The 19744-nt window shown below is 38.1% G+C and overlaps 1 protein-coding gene across 1 annotated transcript in view; it reads right to left on the reverse strand.

The window, feature by feature from the left end:
• Positions 1 to 2852: 2852 nt before the first annotated feature.
• Positions 2853 to 19744, reverse strand: part of LOC128658159 (ADP-ribose glycohydrolase MACROD2) — a 342506-nt gene continuing 325614 nt past the window's right edge. Inside the window, exon 3 of the mRNA XM_053712664.1 lies at positions 2853 to 2971. Within this exon, the coding sequence (XP_053568639.1) occupies positions 2853 to 2971 (119 nt within the window). The remainder of the gene's footprint in view (positions 2972 to 19744) is intronic.

Consider the following 19744-nt stretch of genomic DNA (forward strand, 5'->3'; position numbering starts at 1 on the left):
TAATTTGTGATTTTAAACCAAAATATTTTTTTCTTTTTTGGGGTAATTGAACTGTCAGAGCAAGCGAGCTATACCTAATCTAGATCCATAAAACAAGGAGATTAATTCATGCCATTACAACGTTATAACATTATCTCTCTTTAGCGTAAAAGTTGAAACTCACAGTGATAATTTATACCTTCCAAACCGTAACACGCTATTACCTATAATTCACATCCCAGATACTGATCCCTCTCATGAACTCAAGATATAGCGATTGATATTTACCTAAATATTATTTCCCTACCTTCTGCTTTAAGTAAGCCCTTACCCATTCTAGGATTACGTGCATTTAACCTGTATCCACTCCACTTATAATATAGGTGGATCAGTTCAAGTGTTTTTAATGGTTTGTGCCTTTGTGTCCTAATTTTGTTCAATAAAGTGAAACCTTGAATTTTTAATTCTATTCACCCTATCTTAAATATCAATCTGTATACACAAGTATATCCAATTATTTTTAAGGGGCCAGCACTCTTTTTCTTGTTGCTTGCTTTTGCAACTCATAGTATTATATGCTGAATTGATTGCTTTACTGCAAAGTGCCCCTGCTATACAAAGTTCAGTACATTCATGGATGGCATTACAAACCATATGCTAAGTACAAAACGGGTAGGTTACATTACAATCAATCTCATCTCTTGCTATAATTATTAACTAATTGGTTACAATACATGTATAGATTATCATTCTTTATTAGCTTGTACCAGTATGTGACAAAAAAAGTATCTTGCAAACTCAAAATTCCTGTTAAAATGTAAGAACTGTGGCATCCAGCACTGCTGACAAAACAAATTATCTCAAGCCAACAGTAATTATTGTCAAGAATACATAATTATTTGTGTGCAACCAATTTACATGCTTTGGTGTTCATATTAAATCAAGACATTTAATTCTGAAGTCCTCATTAAAGCAGCAAAAACTTTTTTTTTTTTTTATAAAATAGAATAATGTCCCAGTACATGCAACCAAAAAGAAAATCAATAGACACCTTAAAGGAAATCACAGGCGCAATTAATATCTAGTTTTATTACGAGGCTAAAATATGTAAGCAATCTGCCAACCTTTTAACTAACAATCACCTCTTAATGTAAAACATTTCTAACAAGTGTCTCAATGTCTAATTATTTACAGTAAAGTATATTTACAGGTTAATGCTTCTAAATGAGGGAAGCAAAAGGCAAATATGTTAAAGGGACATACCAGCTATATTTGAAATGCTTTGTATTTCAAATACTATAAAAAGCACATATGTTCCATGCATCTGCCTACAAGAAATGCTACAAGTGCCACCTGTGATGTTTTGTGTAATGACACTTGCCCTTTGTGTACAAGCAGGGTCATGTAGGTACTGAATCCACAGAAGATCTTGTGCAAGAAAATGTGAATTTTTATTAGATGCATTGCACAAATGCGAGAATATTGCAGAAATATTTTTTATTTTAATTGCAATGATATATATATATATATCAATCTTGGCTTTAATGTCCCTTTAATACTCAGAAACTCCATGCAAGATTATACTTCATGACATTTAATTGCCATATTTGTTTCATATAATTAATGGGACATTAAATGGTACATTTTACTGCAACATGCTTTCACTATTGCAGTGTATGCAGCCCATTGCAGTAAAGTCTCAACTTTAGCACCCCTTTAATATAACATATTGGTGCTAAATCTGCACTACTTTTATCTTCTCCATTATTTATAGATTTAAAGGAATAAGAAACCCAAAATATATATTTTATTATTTTTTTACAATTCAGATAGAACATGCCATTTTAAACAACTTTCCAATTTACTTATATTATCTGTTTGTCTTTGTTCTTCTGGTGTCCTTTGATGAAAAGCATACCTAGGTAGGTTCAGGAGTAGCAATGCACTACTGGGAGCTAGCATGCCGATTGGTAAATCCACATATATCCCACTTGTTATTGGCTCACCAATGTTTCCAGCTAGCTCAAAGTAGTGCAGTGTTACTCATTCAACAAATAAATTAAAACCAAGAGAAAGAAGCCAATCTGACAATAGAAGTAAATTGGAAATTTATTTAAAATTGTATGTTCTATCTAAATCATGAATCAAGAAAAATATTATGTTTCATGTCCCCTTCAGAATAGATTGCAGTTCAGACTAATTCACCAAGGCTATGATAAATATTTGAAAACTAGAGCAAAGACCATCGGGCACGCAAAGAATACAATCATTTTGCAGAATAGAGTCAGACACCCATTTATATGTTTCCTAAATGCAATGCATGAAGCAAAAAAATAAATAAAAGGATAATATCTAGTACAAATGATTGTAATCTTTACGTTTTTCCCTGAACATAGTGATTACAAAAGTGCTTTACTCTTCACGGACAGAGTGTTCTGACCTGCAAAGCATAGACGCAAATCCATTAGACCTATCCTAGCTCAGAAACAAAATGTTGTTTTATGAGCTGAAAATGAAGCTATAGCCATATTGTACACAACAAAAGCAGGCCTCATTATAGTAAAGAACATGTTACCATGCAATTAGACACAAAAGTAAGATGACTGCAGAAGAATGAATCATAATATCCGCCGATTGTAGTCTAAATATAAAACAATTTACATGAAAGCGCACAATGCACACAAGAGAACATCTTTTAAAAGCAGAGTTTAGACTCATAAGAAAAAGGTTTTCAATCCAGTCTTTAAAACTGTAAGTAGCTATGATAGCAATTTTAATGAAGAAAAAAAAAAATCTCAGCTCTAACGAGGTAGAATTTAAAATCACTGTAAAAAGCACAACATAGTATTTTCTATGAATACATAAGATGTACATTAAAGTGCAGGTGACTTACCAGCATTTACGATGGCATCTACTTCTAGCAATGTTATGTCCCCATTGTAAAGTGACACTTTTTCACTCAAACTGCTTCTCTGTTGTTCTGGGTTTTCATCTGAAAGAAAACAAAAACACATATTTAATTCAGTGTACTATGTTAAAGGGATTTTAAAGGGACAGTCTACACCAGAATGTTTATTGTTTAAAAAGATAATCTCTTTATTACACATTCCCCAGTTTGGCATAACCAACACATGCATTTATTGATTATACAAATGTGTTTATGGTCCTTTCATTATTTACAGATAATATCTTTAGTTTAAATGTCCCTTTAAAATGAAAGACACAATGTCAGCACCAAATGATACTGAAAAGCCACCTAACTGTATCACCTTTATTTGGTTAATGACATAAAAAGCTATGGCTCTAGGAAATGGACCAGAAATTTGCAAAAAGGGTGGCAGTAAGATCTGCACAGTGTCATTCATTCTGTCAATAAGGGAGAGGCAATTATGATTCTTGACTATGAAAGTTACAGAAGTGATGCTCTTTCCTAATTGTAAGATACCTCCACTTACAATACATTAACCAATGATTCAACAGAACTGTACAACGTCAGATTCATAACATTATGGAATCTGGTTTCCAAAATAGTTGGTTGAACTACAAACAAGTTTCGGCCATACACAGCCTTTTTCAATGCTAAATTGGATTTTATATGCCGAAACTTGTTTGCTGCACTATCTTTTCTAACTTGCCTCTCCCCTATCCCACCCGATTCCCGAGATTCCAGTTTATCGGCCAGGACTCTTTGGAATTAGTGTGATGCTTTCTTTTTTAACTTTTTTTTGTTTAATTTCTTATTCATTTTGCTTTTTTGAGTACTATATAACCTTACCCAGTGGGAGGATGGTATGTGAGCAGGGTGATTAGATGTCATAATACCTTCTGTTAATGATATTAATTTATAAATAAAGGCTATGTGTTTTATTAGTAGGGAATAGTTCTGTAAGCCCCCATAATTTCTCTCTTTTGTATAATTTAATTGTTATTTTGGAGGATTAGCACCTTATCTCATAGAAATATTTTTATTTGATAAGTTTTTCCCACTCTTTTGGATTGTAGTGCCGGTCAGCTCTTAACTGTTAATTAATATTAAAATATGTCACAAGTCCTTCTAATAGAAACCCATAGTCTTCTTCTCATTGAGGTGTTGAATTTGAAAAAGAAAAACTGATCTCGAAAAAGTGTTAAAAAGTCTATTAAAATGAATTGTGATCACAAGAACTTTTTGGCTTCAGGTAGGGAAAATAACTTTTCTCTGTGAGCCAAAAACATGTTCGTGGGTGCAGGAAATAGCCGTCATTTTACCAGCATGGATAATATTTCTTAGGTTCAGATTCATGTAGAAAATAAATTATAAATAGAGAAATATATGCACAGTTATGATGAAACAATTCTACATGTGTTGGAAACTAATTACAAATAAATTGCTGATTTAAAATCTATACAAGCGGCTTTATTTTGGATTATGCTGTATAATATATGCTAACTGGCAAGTCTGGTATTCCAAGAAAGGTGGGAAATCATTCCCAACCTGGAAAAGTTCAGCAAAATGCAGGACAGGTGGGAGCTCTGATTTTTGCCCTATCTATAATTTACCAGCATAGTAAATATTAGGCACATGCACAAACAAAACATTTAGTTGCTTTACTCATGTAGGTAAAACTGTAACTGTAATTGTGTAAAAGCCTTTTCTCTGCCCTATTCAAAAATGAACCAGCAATGTCCTTGTCAGTTGATGAATTCCTGTGTCAATCAGTGTTCCCTCTAATGTCATTTTTGTGAGCGGCCCATCAGTGAAACTGTTAATTAGAGCAATTAGCAAACTACACAATGCAGACTGTGAGGTGTGGTTCCTTTATTGAAGGGACATGAAACACTCTTTTTCTGTCATGATTCAGATAGAGAATACAATTTTAAGAAATTTTCCAATTTACATCTATTATCAAATTTGCCTCGTTCTCATGTTATTCTTTGTTGAAGAGATATCTAGATAGTTATGCACATCTGGAACATTACATAATAGGAACTAGTGCTGCCATCTAGTCTTCTTTGCTAATGTATAGCATTGTTGCACAACTGCTGCCATACAGTGCACGCTCCCAAACATACCTTCATGCTTTTCAACAAAGGATAACAAGAAAACAAAGCTAATTTGATAAAAAGAAGTAAATTGAAAAGTTGTTTAAAATTGTATGCTATACCTGAATTATGAAAAAAAAAAAAATTTGTTTCACTGCTGGGCGGCTCACAAAACTGGCCTGTCAATCCTAACCCTAGTAATAAAAAATAAATACAAAAAAATAAATTATAAATTATTTTCTTTCTTAGTACTGAGAGTCCACAAAATCCTATTCTTACATATGGGAAAACATTACCTGGCCACCAGAAGGAGGCAAAGACACCCCAAACAGAAAATTCAACTATCCCTCCCAGTAGTTCATAACCGTGGAAAGGGAAATGTGAGATAAAAAAGGGTAAAGAGGTACAACTATGACTGCCACCACTAGAAAAAAAACAGGGTGGGTGTTTGAACTCTCACTACAGAGAAAGAAAATCATTTTTCAGGTAAGAATAAATTTTTATTTTCTTTCTAATGGTAGTCCACAAAAACCTATTCTTTCATATGGGAATCTATACCGAAGCTGTGGAGTCAACTAGTTGCTAGGCACCACTGCTTGAAGAACCTTTCTCCCAAAAGATGCCTCAGCCGAGGCAAAAACATCAAAATGATAACATTTTGTGAACGTATGTAGAGAAGACCAGGTAGCAGCCTTACTGATCTGTTCAACTGAAGCCACATTCTCAAAAACCCAAGACGCAGACAGCAAACGGGTAGAATGAGCTGTAATATGAGCCAGAGGTTGTTGACCCGCCTCTGAATAAGACTTCTAAGCCAAAAAGATAAAGAAACAGCAGTGGCCTTTTGACCTATGCACTTGCCAGAGAAAAGCACAAACAGACTAGATGATTGACAAAAATCCTTTGTAGAATGAAGGTAAAACTTTAATATGCCCTAACCACATCCATGTTGTGTAATAATCTCTCTTTTGGAGAACAGGGATTAGGACACAAGGACAGTACAACAATTTCCTGATTTATATTGTCCCTCAACACAACCTTAGGTATAAAACCTGATTTCATCCATAGTACAGCCTTATCTGTAAAACTAGATAAGGGAGAGACCACTCTGATACTGAGGAAATCGCCAACAGAAATAACACCTTCCAAGATAGTAACTTAATATCAAGAGAATGAATGATTATTGATGGTTACAATTTATTACGCCTTAATCAACTAACCTGTATGGGGGTTGATTAGGCGATTGATGGTTACCATTTATTAAGCTTTAATATCCTAACCACCCCCCATACCTGTATAGGGGTTGATTAGGTGATTAGGTTAGGGCAGCTTATGGGTTAATAGTGCGTTTATCTACAATTTTTAAAATATTATGCATTGTTAAGTATGATAAATATTCTTTTAAAATGACAGTAAACTTAAAAAATGTTATATAAGTCGGGGGGGTGGAGCTGAGCAGCACACAGAGATGGAGGTGTAAGGGATGAGCTCCGTGAAGTGACACAGGGAAAAAGGTGAAAAAAGACCAGAAATTCTAATGTAAGCAGCCGCATAGGTTACAGCTTACACTACAGACTTGCTGCTATCGGGTATGGAGCCGACAGCACGTAGGAAGAACTTTAAGGAGTGAAACGGTGGAAAGGAGTGGATGCGCAATCTTGCCTGGTTACATGGTAAACACAGCACAAATACAGAAGCTATCAGCCACCATAAACAACCCAGAGATAAGCACTTTAAGTAAACCAAAGTATTTCAACTAGTAGGCGAGCCTCAATCCGGAGATCCTACGACACAAACCAGAGCCCTGTGTATTGAAAATTAACGCCCAGACAGAACTACAACCTCTAAACAGACCATCACTCAACCTACACAATGACTATCTAGGTTACTACCGGCGCTGGATATGACATGCTGACGACAGTGGATAGATGGGAACGTAGAATACAGGAACAGCTATTTATTTGCTTCAAAGATTTCAGAAGCAACCTTGGGGCAATTTTGGTCCCCATATGCCAGAACCCCAAACAACCGGCTGCCACTAGTTGCGAGACAAAAGGGAAAACGGCTCTTGATCCGGATGGTGAAAATGTAACATCTGTTGCGCCCTTACTTACACTAGCGGAACCGGCTTCCATAACGGCTCAGAAATGGTGCCGAGTACCCTTCAGGAAGGATCCACCTTTGCAGCTGCTGGTAGGCCCAAATGATCGCAGATGCTTGGTAACAACTGACCATGCCTTGTGTATAGCGGAGAACTCCTGCGCAGCGCAGATTATATCCCCAGGCGATAGTGCATGGTCGGTTGATCATGAGCATGAGGAGCTCAACAGAGTCAGAGATAACCCTGGAAAAGACACATCACAGTGCCATAGAAATGTGACGATCTACAAAAATGAGGTCGCAAAAGATTGGCATCCTCTTCTTGAGTCGCAGAGACTATACACAGATAGCAGCAAACTGGTGAGAACAGTGACATTTGAACTAGGTCCCAAGTCTCTGATGCTTGATACAGCTCCACACATCTCCAAAGGTAGTTGTTTTTTTTTTTTTTTTTTTTTTTAAATAGTTTTTATTGAGGTGATCAGAACATGCAAAAAAACACAATCAAATATTAATCATGGCAACACGCCTATAGACATACATCCAGACTCATATAACAAATACATAGGCATGTCTTTAAAACCTTGAACAATAATAGCTCCTCCTCAGGAGAATATGCACAAGCCATGTGCGATACCTCGTTTTCAGTATAAACATGTTAAAGTCAAAAACACTATAATAAATGTGAGGTCTGAGACCTGGTTTCTGTAGAGAGATTCTGAACAGGAAAATGTAGGTCCTTACTTATTCTCAATATACCCTTTAGGTTACTATAGGCCTGTGTGAGGCCTCAAATCACTCAGTGGAGCAGCATAATCTTTAATGGTAAGGCCACACGCACACCATACACACCATACAGAAAAATTCAATAATTGACATGTTAGGTTAGGCTAAAGAACCCAATATATAGGCATTACAGATCACAGCGTGCGAAGCAGCATCAGGTGGGGTAAAGTGTAGCACAAAACTGCATAGCAACTGGGATGTCTTCCCACACTGCAATCCCAATACACAAACCAATATGGCCCAAGTTCTGCAGGTGAATACAGTGTGCGCGCGGTAGGACACATCTTAGTTTTAAACTACCCTTATACACCACTTGTCTCATCTAACAGGGAGGGAAATTAGCAAGATCCAGTGCCGATATGCATTCCCTATTTTAACTTTATCTATTAACTGTTAAGGGGGGGTGGTCCCCAGAGCAGCACACACTGTGGATTCCTCCTTGCCTCTGATATATAGGCCTCTCTTGGGCCACCAGAAACTATAAAATCTATCATTATGAATCCTCTAATGTACAGTATATTGCCGCAATGAGTGCCACACCCCCCAGCGACATTGTTTAACCAGAGAGGTTTGTCGCCTTGTTAGATAAAATAAACATAATCAAGACATAGCCTCCTAATGCAAAATATCAGCCACATTTTCTATGTTGGATATGACAATACAATAAGCGAACATTGTTAACAAAATAATCTGAGCGTTGGTCTGGGTTAAGTTAGATATCAAATAATTTTAGAAAATCTTCCAAACCAACAGTCCAGGCACAAAGCACCCAAATGTCCAAAACACAGGTCAGTGGGGTTTTAGGTAGCTCAAAAAGTTCTGGGATTATGACACCATACCCACAGTCCAGATAAAACGGATTCGTGTCCACACACCCACATAGCTTAGTGGTAGGAGAGAGAGGAAAAACAGTTGTAACAAGGCCCATCCTAAAGCTCTCAGGGCTCTTAAGTAGGCACAATTTTCTAGGCCAAAGTCTCACATATTTATTGTTACCTCTGTAGGTCCGCATATACCTTTCCCCGCTTTTATCAAAAGTCCTCCACTGTCTCTCTATGCTGGCAGGGGCTATGAGCGGTTAACCTATGCCGGACCGAAAGGCACTCTTCACAACCGCATTTTGACTTTGTGGGATCAGCCAAGAGGCAGCTCCTCCAATCACCAACAGAACAACGGGGTTAAAATACAGAATCCCACAGCCTCCCTTTCTGAGCAAGGGGGACCCCGTGTCACACATATAGAAGAATCCCGGTGTCAGTACCTGAAGCCTGGCATGTAGAATGACTCCTGTCAGCGGTTCAGCTCTCACCTCGCCCAGATCCCGCCCCAAAGAGCCGGCCGTATCTCCCCAGTTAGGGACCAGAGCAGGTAAAGAGCTCTCGCAGGCTTCCGGTTGCTCACACTTCTGTGTGTCCGTTGCGGTATGTGAGTATATCTCGGTTAATGTGTCACATAGCCCAGGGAGCTCCACATTCGCCCCCCTCTCATTTCCGGTCGGGACCATCTTGATGTGAGTGATATCCATCTGGGACGATAGGCGGTCAAATCTAGCGTGTATGGTATGCTCAAAATCGGACATCCAGCCCTGTATGGCCTCAAGTAGTTCCTCCATGTTTAGTTTTGTAGGGAATAGAAAAGGGGATTTAGAAAGTATCTCCACGTACCCGGTTCCCCGGGGGGGTGCTGAGAGATTTCCTCTGTAGAGGCCGCCAAAAATCCCCTGCCCAAAGGTAGTTGTTTTAATGCACAGGTTCAGTGTAAAGCTGGAATAGGCTGAATTTTCTCTACAACACACAATTATCAGCAGTTTCACTAGTACTATAATATGTAACATCAACACCAACCGCCATAACATTTAACCACCCAAAGGGATCCCACTCTAATGCCCAGTTTGCATCTCATTTCCCATTCTGAGTTTGCTCTACCCCAATATTCATCAGCTCACACAGAACACTGGTTACTGAAAGGACTTGAGGCTGACCCCGTACCTAAGATCAGTAACTTTTTGGGAACATTGTGGGATGTTCTGGAATGAAGGCTTCTTACTTTTGTTACCTGTACCTACTTATTATATTATCTCCCCTGATCTGGTATAATGTTCATGACACTGCTTACACTGTAAGCATGGGACAATGCACCCCTTGAAGCCACTATTCTATTTGCCGTCTTCTCTCAATGATCCCCTACAGTTCCCTGACAAAAGTTGAATTGGCTGACTCCAATCACATCGCTGTAGCAGATCTCCTAGGGTTGGAGCTCGCAGGTTTACATAAAGTACTGAACACTGCTTGTACCTCTTGATCTTAAGGTCTGAACTGTGTGACAGCAGAGAACTTGAATTTACCAATACGGACATTAGAGGTTACCTACATTTATTCCCTACTTTTGTAATTTAGCATGTTCATGGGCTGATATTTATAGCTCATTCTTCCTAGTTGGTTCTTCTTATGGTTTTAAAAGTTCTGAGTATTGTGTTTACAAAGAAGTTCTAGATTGGCCTTTTGTTTATTTTGAAGTGGACTGATCTTAATTGCTGTCTATATCTATGCACACATATTGATTGAGAAAGTGTACCGGGTATAACTCTGTTCTCTATTAGTTTATTATGAAGGTCCCTACCTAGCTTAGTATACACTATTATAGTAGCCCTCCATAAGCTGTAACACTATAGTCTACATATATGTTCCCCACGCCCTTACTTTTCATATCCTGCCCATATCTTTATATTCACTATACTACGTAATCTATGATACACAAGGGAGGTAAACCTTTTGCTCGCGACCCTGGGGTATAGGGCCCATGCCCCTAAGTCAGAGCTATAAAATGCAAAGTGGTTTTGGGTTTCCTGATGGATGATCATCAGTACTGTGAGGACAAAGAGGGTAATTCCAAATGATACCAAGCAACCTATTTACAGTTTTTAGCCTTAGATTCCTGTGAGCTGGTCACCTGGCTATAACTTGTGATACCAAAATCTGACACTACTGTTTACTAGTCCTTAATATACCCATAGTGTAAACCAATAACACACATGCTTTTACCTAGCATAATATCACCTGGTTTATGGTTTGTATGGCTACGTTAGTTCCCATAATATGTACCCACCAACTATATATAAAAAAAAAAAAGTATATCCCCTCACCCTTTCCCGCTCTGTGTGATAGAGCGGGTCATATCCATTATCCCTTTCTCGTCTCCGTCCAGTAGTGACAGCAACCCCTGAGGGGAGATGCAACATATGTCTCTTTACTGTATTGGTCCAGGGGTGGTATACTTTCTATGCCAGCCAGGCCTTCAACTTAAATTTCTTTATTTTTGGCCCATAGCCTCACCCCTTGAGTTTAGGATGGCTTCGCCCCCCCATCACCCCTTATTCCCCCCCCCCTTCTACACCATTGAGCTTACTGCGTAAGCAAAGGAAGATAAATCCTATAGAAACATTTTTTTATTATTATTTACTCTTTGCAGGGCAACAACCTAATTCATCCATCAACACTATTTCTTGTCAGTGATCTTAAAAATTCCCAGTTATTCACTCCCTTAGAAATAATTTGTAGCTCCTCATCCAGACCTAGAAAAACTATTTCACAATTATATCAACTAATTCAATCTTCCACACAAATCACTAAAACAAGCCTTCAGCTTAAATGGGAGGCCGACCTCAATACAGAAATTGATATTTCCGACTGGAATAACTTAATATATAATGCGAGTAAAGGCCTGTTGAGTGCTGACATGCAGGAAAATTGCCTTAAAACAATTTTCAGATGGTATCTCACTCCAATTATCACCTCTCATTCCATTAAACGGGGGTCCAAGCTCTGTTACAGGGGTTGTGAAGTCGAAGGTACATACAAACACATGTGGTGGGACTGCTCTTACTCTAAAATAATCTGGAATAAATTATCACTCCTTTTAAGTACGATACTAGATAGCCCCATTCAGTTGTCAATGAACCAAGCCCTATTGAATGTACGCTTAAGGCAGTTTAATAAATACATTAATCAATTTATCAAAATTTTATGTACAGCTACACGTATATGTATAGCCCGTCACTGGAAGGAGGGGGCTCCCCCCTGGGACGAAATTTTACATAAAATTAGGCACATATACAATATGTCCGCACAAGCAGCAATATTACAAGACACTCAGGAAGCTTTTCACAAAGTCTGGTTTTATTGGATCACACATGACTCCGTATAATACTGTTTGAATTGTCAATATACCCAATACAGCAGAGATCTTATATGCCTTTATACATCCGTTGGTTAATCATAATATTATCCTTATTGATGAAAATTCCACTGGGTGTGTCATGGTCGGAAGGCACTATTTTCTTACTCTTCTTCATCTTCCCCTCTTATCTTCTTCTCTTCCCCCTTTGATTTTCCCAACTTTTCTCTGTACTCCCTTTGTATTCAAGATCTTCATACATTTTTTGGTTAAGATGGGAATGAGGGGGTGTCCTTACCCCACTCAGGTCCCCCAGACAAACTGACAGACAAGAAGCATGATAGCTGTTGTTTAAGGAGTAATCGACCAAGTAATTCCATCTATATAGCGATACAAATGTAAATGTTTTAAATGCTTCTAGGAAATCTTAGTTACTGTCTACTAATATTGGTCTCATTGATCTATCTGTCATTAAGTGGCTATGTCTTCTGTGAAGGTCTTGTTTATTCTTTTGTATTGTTTAAATATCAATAAAAAATTATTTAAAAAAAAAAAAAAATTCCCAGTTATTGATAGATTTTGAAGTACCTATTGTACCACTACTACTATCTTGGTATTTCTCTAAGAGATGAAGATTGGTCGATGAGTGTGATACATATGCTTACAGAAGAACAAAATGTTACTCATTATGGTTGAAACCTATTACATAATTTGTTGGTGAAATATATATTTAATGTTTTATACTCTACCGAGCCCAAAAGTGACTATAGTCATAACCTACTTACCTCCATTGAATATTTATATTTTACCACGGTCCAAGAGTGGCCCTCTAATCTCAGAGGAGGTCTTTATAATTCTAAAATTGAGGTTACAGCTATAGCTGCCTGTTTCATTTTTAATCTGTATCTAACTGGCTATACACTTATTTTTGTTTTATTACTGTGGATTGTATCCCAACGTTTGTACTACTTGAGTTTTGGCAATTCTACATACACTGTATATGTTTATAACAACCTCAATAAAAAATAATAATAAAAAAAAAAAGTTATATAAGTCTGCACATAGTGCAGAATTATATAACATTATCTTAGCGAGAGCTTTTAAAATCAAAAGATTTTCAAGATTTTAGCTCTCAAAGATGCACTTACCTGGTCTCCTTTCCAAGCTCTAGTAATCTGGTCTGCTTTTCCAAAAGCACTTCGCGGGTAACCTGTGATTAGGCGGCGCGCCCGTGAATCGCTTTTGAAAATCAGACTAGATTAGAAGAGCCTGGAAAGGAGAACAGGTAAGTGCAGCTTTGAGAGCTAAAATCTCTAATCTCTTCACTATGTGCAAAATTATACAACATTATTTTTAAGTTTACTGTCCCTTTAACTATTGTATATAAATTAATATGTATTTATTTTTTCTTGTAGTGTTTTTTATTTTAAATATAAATATATATTTTAAAAGTTATATTCATGTTACCAAAGGCATTAGTGTTACAATTGTTTGTTTGCATAACAGGCATACAGTTATGTGAAACTGTAATGTGTGTAAATGTAAGCTTGTTGTGTTTATTAGGAATAACATAGATATATATGTTAATATATATTTATGTTATAGTAGTCAGCATGATTAAATTATATATTTACATAACAGGCATGCTGTTATGTATATCTATAATACTAATTAAACTGTTTTTAATTATTAATAATAAACACAACCAACATTAATCACATTTTAATTTCTATACAAATATTTAAACATTATGCATTGTACATAACAATGCATCATTTAAATATTGAATATTTATGTTTTGAGCCTTAGTTTATACAGTTACTTTAAAGTGATGGTAAATTTGCCTCCATAACTTTACATATTCTTATTTTTTCTTATTTTTTTCAAAACTCAATAAAACTTCTAAAAATCAGCTTTTTTTTCAGGCTCCGTTACCTGATTCAATGCAGCCCATGTCAGAGATTTTCTGATTGTGGTATTTGATTGGCATCTCTTTCAGCCAATAGGAGCCTCACCATGCGCCCCATGGATTTTACTCACAGCACGCTCCCGTGCATGTAACGCTGCCTGGAAATAAAACTGTGCATGCGCAACTCAATACGCTATTTGCGCAACTAAAACAGTGAGGCTGCTAACGGGTACAGGTATTTAGTTGTGCAAATAGCGTATTGAGTTGCGCATATGCAGTCTTACTTCCAGGCAGCGTTACAAGCATGGGAGCGTGCTGTGAGTAAAATCCATGGGGCGCATGGTGAGGCTCCTATTGTTTGAAAGAGATGCCAATCAAATACCACAATCAGAAAATCTCTGACAGGGGCTGCATTGAATCAGGTAACAGAGCATGAAAAAAAAGCTGATTTTTAGAAGTTTGAGTTTTGAAAAAAATAAGCACATCAATATGCTAGTAATGACAAGAGCTTTCAGAATATGTAAAGTTGTTGAGCAAATTTACCATCACTTTAAGGTTATGGCAGATTAAGGACCAATGTTTAAATAATATGCATAGTCATGTGCAATGCATATTGTTTAAATTATTGTAGATAGCTTTAAAGGGATTTAATGCTTGCTTAATATTATTTTATACAAAAACATATATTTTTAAATATATATTTATGTTAAAAATATTTGAAAGTTGCTTGCTATTATTTTAAAGATATCTCCAATACTTTAAATAATCTAAATACAATGCATATTTTGTCACAGAGATACGCTAAAACGCAGGTGGCACCGGCAAAACCTCCTTGGCCTCTCCGGGCTCCTGGAACTTAGTGTCGGACCAGAATTGAGCTTCGGACCGCCAGCGGTGGTGGCCGGCCGCTGAAGGATCAGCAAAACCTCCTTGGCTTATACAGGCTCCTGGAACAAAGTGCCGGACCGGAATTGAGCAACGGACCACCAGCCAAGGAGGCAGTCAGGGGGAGTTAGCTGGACAGTGCAGGGGGAGTGTAAGTTGGCCGTGACATATGTGTAGGCGGTCGGTGGGAGGTAGTGAGGTGGAGCAGTGTAGGTTAGGTGTGACGTAGTTATAGGCATTCAGGGGGAGATAGCAAGGCTTACTAATAGGAGTAGCCTGCACTTTGCTTTGGACACATCAACACAAGATCGATATGTTCAAAGCAGTGAAGTGCAGGTTGCAAGGAGGGTAACCAGAGATGTTTGTCTAGACCCCTTCCTCCGCAGTTAAATGCAGACGAGCGGAGATGTTGTCGATGTGGGCAGTGACTTCACACTCCCATTGACTTCTATGGGAGTGACATTGCCACTTGCCAGCATTGCTCGGACACTCCACTTTTTTGGAACATTCAAAGGTTCTGTCTATGTTTTGAAAATCGGGCCTTAGTCTCCCAAAGGTTTTCCAAAAATGATGTATATAGTGGAATTAAAGCAAAACTAACTCCAGAATAAAAACTCTGGTTTTTATATTGTCAACTGAAACTAACAAAAAAACGTTTTGTGTTGCTGCCAAATGCTCCATTCGGAGTATCTCACCACCTCCTGTGACCGGATTGATCGCGCCCTCACTACCAGCATGACGCAGCAACACGGTCCTGTGGCGGGAAAAAAAGTTTAACACCAACATCACCACAGGACCGCCCATTACCCACAAATGTTCTCTGTTGCAGCTCTCTTAATAGGTACACCAACCTGCTTGAGGCTTTCCGGTGCCACATGGCTGTGTATTTACTGACCAGAGTCACAGCATCTGCATGCAAACATTTTTAAAGGGCCAAGGGCTCTTATAAACAAACCCCCATAAATGCTTAAATAAATTGAGATTCCTCACACTAATGGCCTGAAAGTCATATACCCACCCTCTCCAACAGCAGGCACTAGCCATATTGAAAAATAAAGGTGGTAAGCATATGTGCACAAACCCACAGTACTCCTTAAGGAGAGGCAACTAGCCTGAAATGGTAATATCTGGGTAAATAAAATAAGTGGACTTACCATCTGCTGCCACAGAATGTTCCAGCAGCCACAGCATAGATCCTGTTAAGTGAAAAACACCTACTGTACCTAGCAGGTCAGGACCATATGGAAGTCCAACTATGACTAACTGGGGCGGGTCAGGGAACTTCCCTGCGACACCCTTAAGCAATTAATTCCAATGCTCTATAAAAGAGATTTAGGAATAATTTAAGTACTCTCCTGACCCTCTCTTGAAGGAAAAAATCCATTGAGGGCACTAAACATAATAACTTGCAGAGCACCTCTAATCTCTGCCTACCTCCCGGATGAGTAAAAGAACTACTGGGAGGGTAGTACGAGGGATAGTTGAATGCTCTGTTTGGGGTGTCTTTGCCTCCTCCTGGTGGCCAGGTGATTTATTCCCATATGTAAGAATAGGATTTTGTGGACTCTCACTACCTTTAGAAAGATATATATATATATATATATATATATATATATATATATATATATATAAAATTAAAAAAAGAGCACTCTCACCACAACAGCAAACGCCAGGGTGCCAACGGTTGAATATAATAGATAAGAGGCGGCACTCACTGGTCTTTCCAAAGTGTACTTTAATATAACAAAGTGACGTTTCGGGGACACACTCACCTTCCTCAGTCTGAGGAAGGGGAGTGTGTCCCCGAAACGTCACTTTGTTATATTAAAGTACACTTTGGAAAGACCAGTGAGTGCCGCCTCTTATCTATTTTATATATATATATATATATATATATATATATATATATATATTTATTATTATTTTTTGTAGCAGTAGTACAAGTTACTACTTTAACTTTATTTAACATAAAGCTGCAATAAAGCTAATTCTATGTTCCCCTAGAAAATAATAGATGTATGGATTTGTTTAAAATTCGAAACAATCACATGAACAAATATAATAATAATAAAAAAAAGCATTGATTTTACTAACATCTCCTAAGTCGAAACCCATTTTGCAATACGCGGTCATTTTTAATCAATTGCTTCATTTTTTTGCTTATAATAAACAATTCATTATACGAATGACTGCTGGTGGTATATTCATCCAACAAGCCATATTTAATAAAATGTGAGCTTTAATGAAAAAAATCATGTATACTATAATTTAGCTAGACAATCTGCAATATTTCTAACAGAGGAAACAACAAAGTTTTATTTATACTAAGATTAAAAACTCCATTATTTTGCTGTCATATGTGCACAGAATAATTACCCAAAGTGAAGCTAGAGCACAGTTTTTGGCTTGGCAGCAACACAGAGTCCCCTACAGAAAACTGCTGGTAAAGTAATTATCTGAGTGCTGGGTCACAAATACCCAGATGCCAAACAAGATGAACGATTTCCACGAAGCCAAAATTATGCCACATAGAAAAATGGCAGTGTGTACAAGTAAACGAAGAGGCAAGTTACTGAAGAAACAAAAACACAACACTTATTAAATGGACATAAAGCACCTTGTAATTACAAGACCTTTCTGTAATTTTGCAATACATTAATATACTAAGTAACTAAGAGTATGAACATTTTCCGAATAAATGAACACTTTTTTTCATTGCAATTGTTTTTCAAAGACCAAACTCCATCCACCCCAATTGTCTGTTTTATTTCAATTTGCCAATCCAGATAAGTCTGGTGAAGACAGGGCTGGTCACTGTGATTGCGTTAAAAAAGTTTTGCTTAATATGAAATGATAAGCACTGGAAGATCTGCAGGACACACACTGCACAGTTGCTACGGAATAGATGTCATCACTGGCTCGCTGAGCAGATGCAGTATTTGAATACAGGTACATGGGGAATATATACATATGCCAGACTATTTCAAACCTTAGCATTTGCAGGGCCCTGGGAAAGACAAATGTGTGGGGCCCTTCTGGTTAGCCCCCTTTTCTTCCTCTGCATGTATGGCCCACCCCGTCCCAACATTCAGTGTGTCCTATATAAAAAGTAAAACTATACATTACACCTGCCGACACCATAAACACGTGTGCATAATTTAAGTACAGCACCGTCTCTTACCCTCACCCCTGATGAGAGGCCCCTCAAAGTGTGTGACCCAGAGTGGGTGTCCCTCTTGCCTTGAACATAGGGCAGCCCTATGCCAGACTTCACAAAGGTTGAGAGTCTATCCGCTGTCCCTCCAGCACTTCCCTAGTCAGGGAAAATGTCCTGTTTTCTAGGAACTACCCCACCTTTGCCCATGACTTGCTCAGACTCCACCCAACCCAGCAATGCCTTGTCCTTGCCCTTCTGCAGTGGCTCTGCCCACCAAACACCGACTGGGCCACTGCTCACAATATCTCTCACCTCCCTGTCACAGAAATGTTGAGATGTGCCTAAACTCTGTGCTTAGTAAAGCATAACTTTTACCAGAAGCATTTTTGCCAATACATAAATACTATAAAAAACTAAATTTATGCTTACCTGATAAATGTATTTATTTCTTGACACGATGAGTCCACGGATCATCTAATTACTATTGGGATATTCACCTCCTGGCCAGCAGGAGGCGGCAAAGAGCAACACAGCAAAGCTGTTAAATCATCTCCCTTCTATCCAACCCCAGTCATTCGACCGAAGTAAAGGAGAGAAAGGAAGCAACAAGGTGCAGAGGTGCCTGAGGTTTATAACATAACAAAAAATAACCTGTCATCAAAAACAGGGCGGGCCGTGGACTCATCATGTCAAGAAAGAAAGAAATTTATCAGGTAAGCATAAATTTTGTTTTCTTTCTAATGACACGATGAGTCCACGGATCATCTAATTACTATTGGGAATCAATACCCAAGCTAGAGGACACAGATGATAAGGGAGGGACAAGACAGGGAACCTAAACAGAAGGCACCACTGCTTGAAGAACCTTTCTCCCAAAGGAAGCCTCAGCCGAGGCAAAAGTATCAAACTTATAGAATTTTGAAAAAGTATGTAGACAGGACCAAGTTGCAGCCTTGCAAATCTGTTCTACAGAAGCTTCATTTTTGAATGCCCAGGAAGAGGAAACAGCCCTCGTAGAATGAGCCGTAACCTTCTCAGGAGGCTGCTGTCCAGCAGTTTCATAGGTGAAGCGAATTATACTCTTCAGCCACAAAGAAAAAGAAGTAGCCATAGCTTTCTGCCACTTACGTTTCCCAGAGAAAACTACAGAGCAGAAGACTGACGAAAATCCTTAGTCGCTTGTAAATAGAATTTCAGAGCACGAATCATGTCTAGGTTGTGCAGAAGACGTTCCTTATGAGAAGAAGAATTAAGACATAAAGAAGGAACAACAATCTCCTGATTAATGTTCCGATCTGAAACTACTTTAGGAAGAAAACCCAATTTAGTACGTAAAACAACCTTATCCGAGTGAAAGATAAGATAGGGAGACTCATGCTGTAAAGCTGAGAGTTCAGAGACTCTATGAGCAGAAGAAATAGCAACAAGAAACAAAACCTTGCAAGATAACAACTTAATATCTAAATAATGCATAGGTTCAAAATGAGCCTGCTGAAGAACCTTAAGAACAAGATTAAGACTCCAGGGAGGAGTAACAGGTTTGAACACAGGCCTGATTCTGACCAAGGCCTGACAGAACGATTGAACATCTGGTATCTCTGCCAGATATTTATGTAACAAAATAGATAAGGCAGAAATTTGACCTTTCAAGGAGTTTGCCGATAACCCCTTCTCCAAACCCTCTTGGAGAAAAGATAAAATCCTAGGAATCCGAACTCTACTCCAAGAGTAGC

The sequence above is a fragment of the Bombina bombina genome, chromosome 4 (genome assembly GCF_027579735.1).
Source record: "Bombina bombina isolate aBomBom1 chromosome 4, aBomBom1.pri, whole genome shotgun sequence".
Lineage (NCBI taxonomy): Eukaryota > Metazoa > Chordata > Amphibia > Anura > Bombinatoridae > Bombina > Bombina bombina.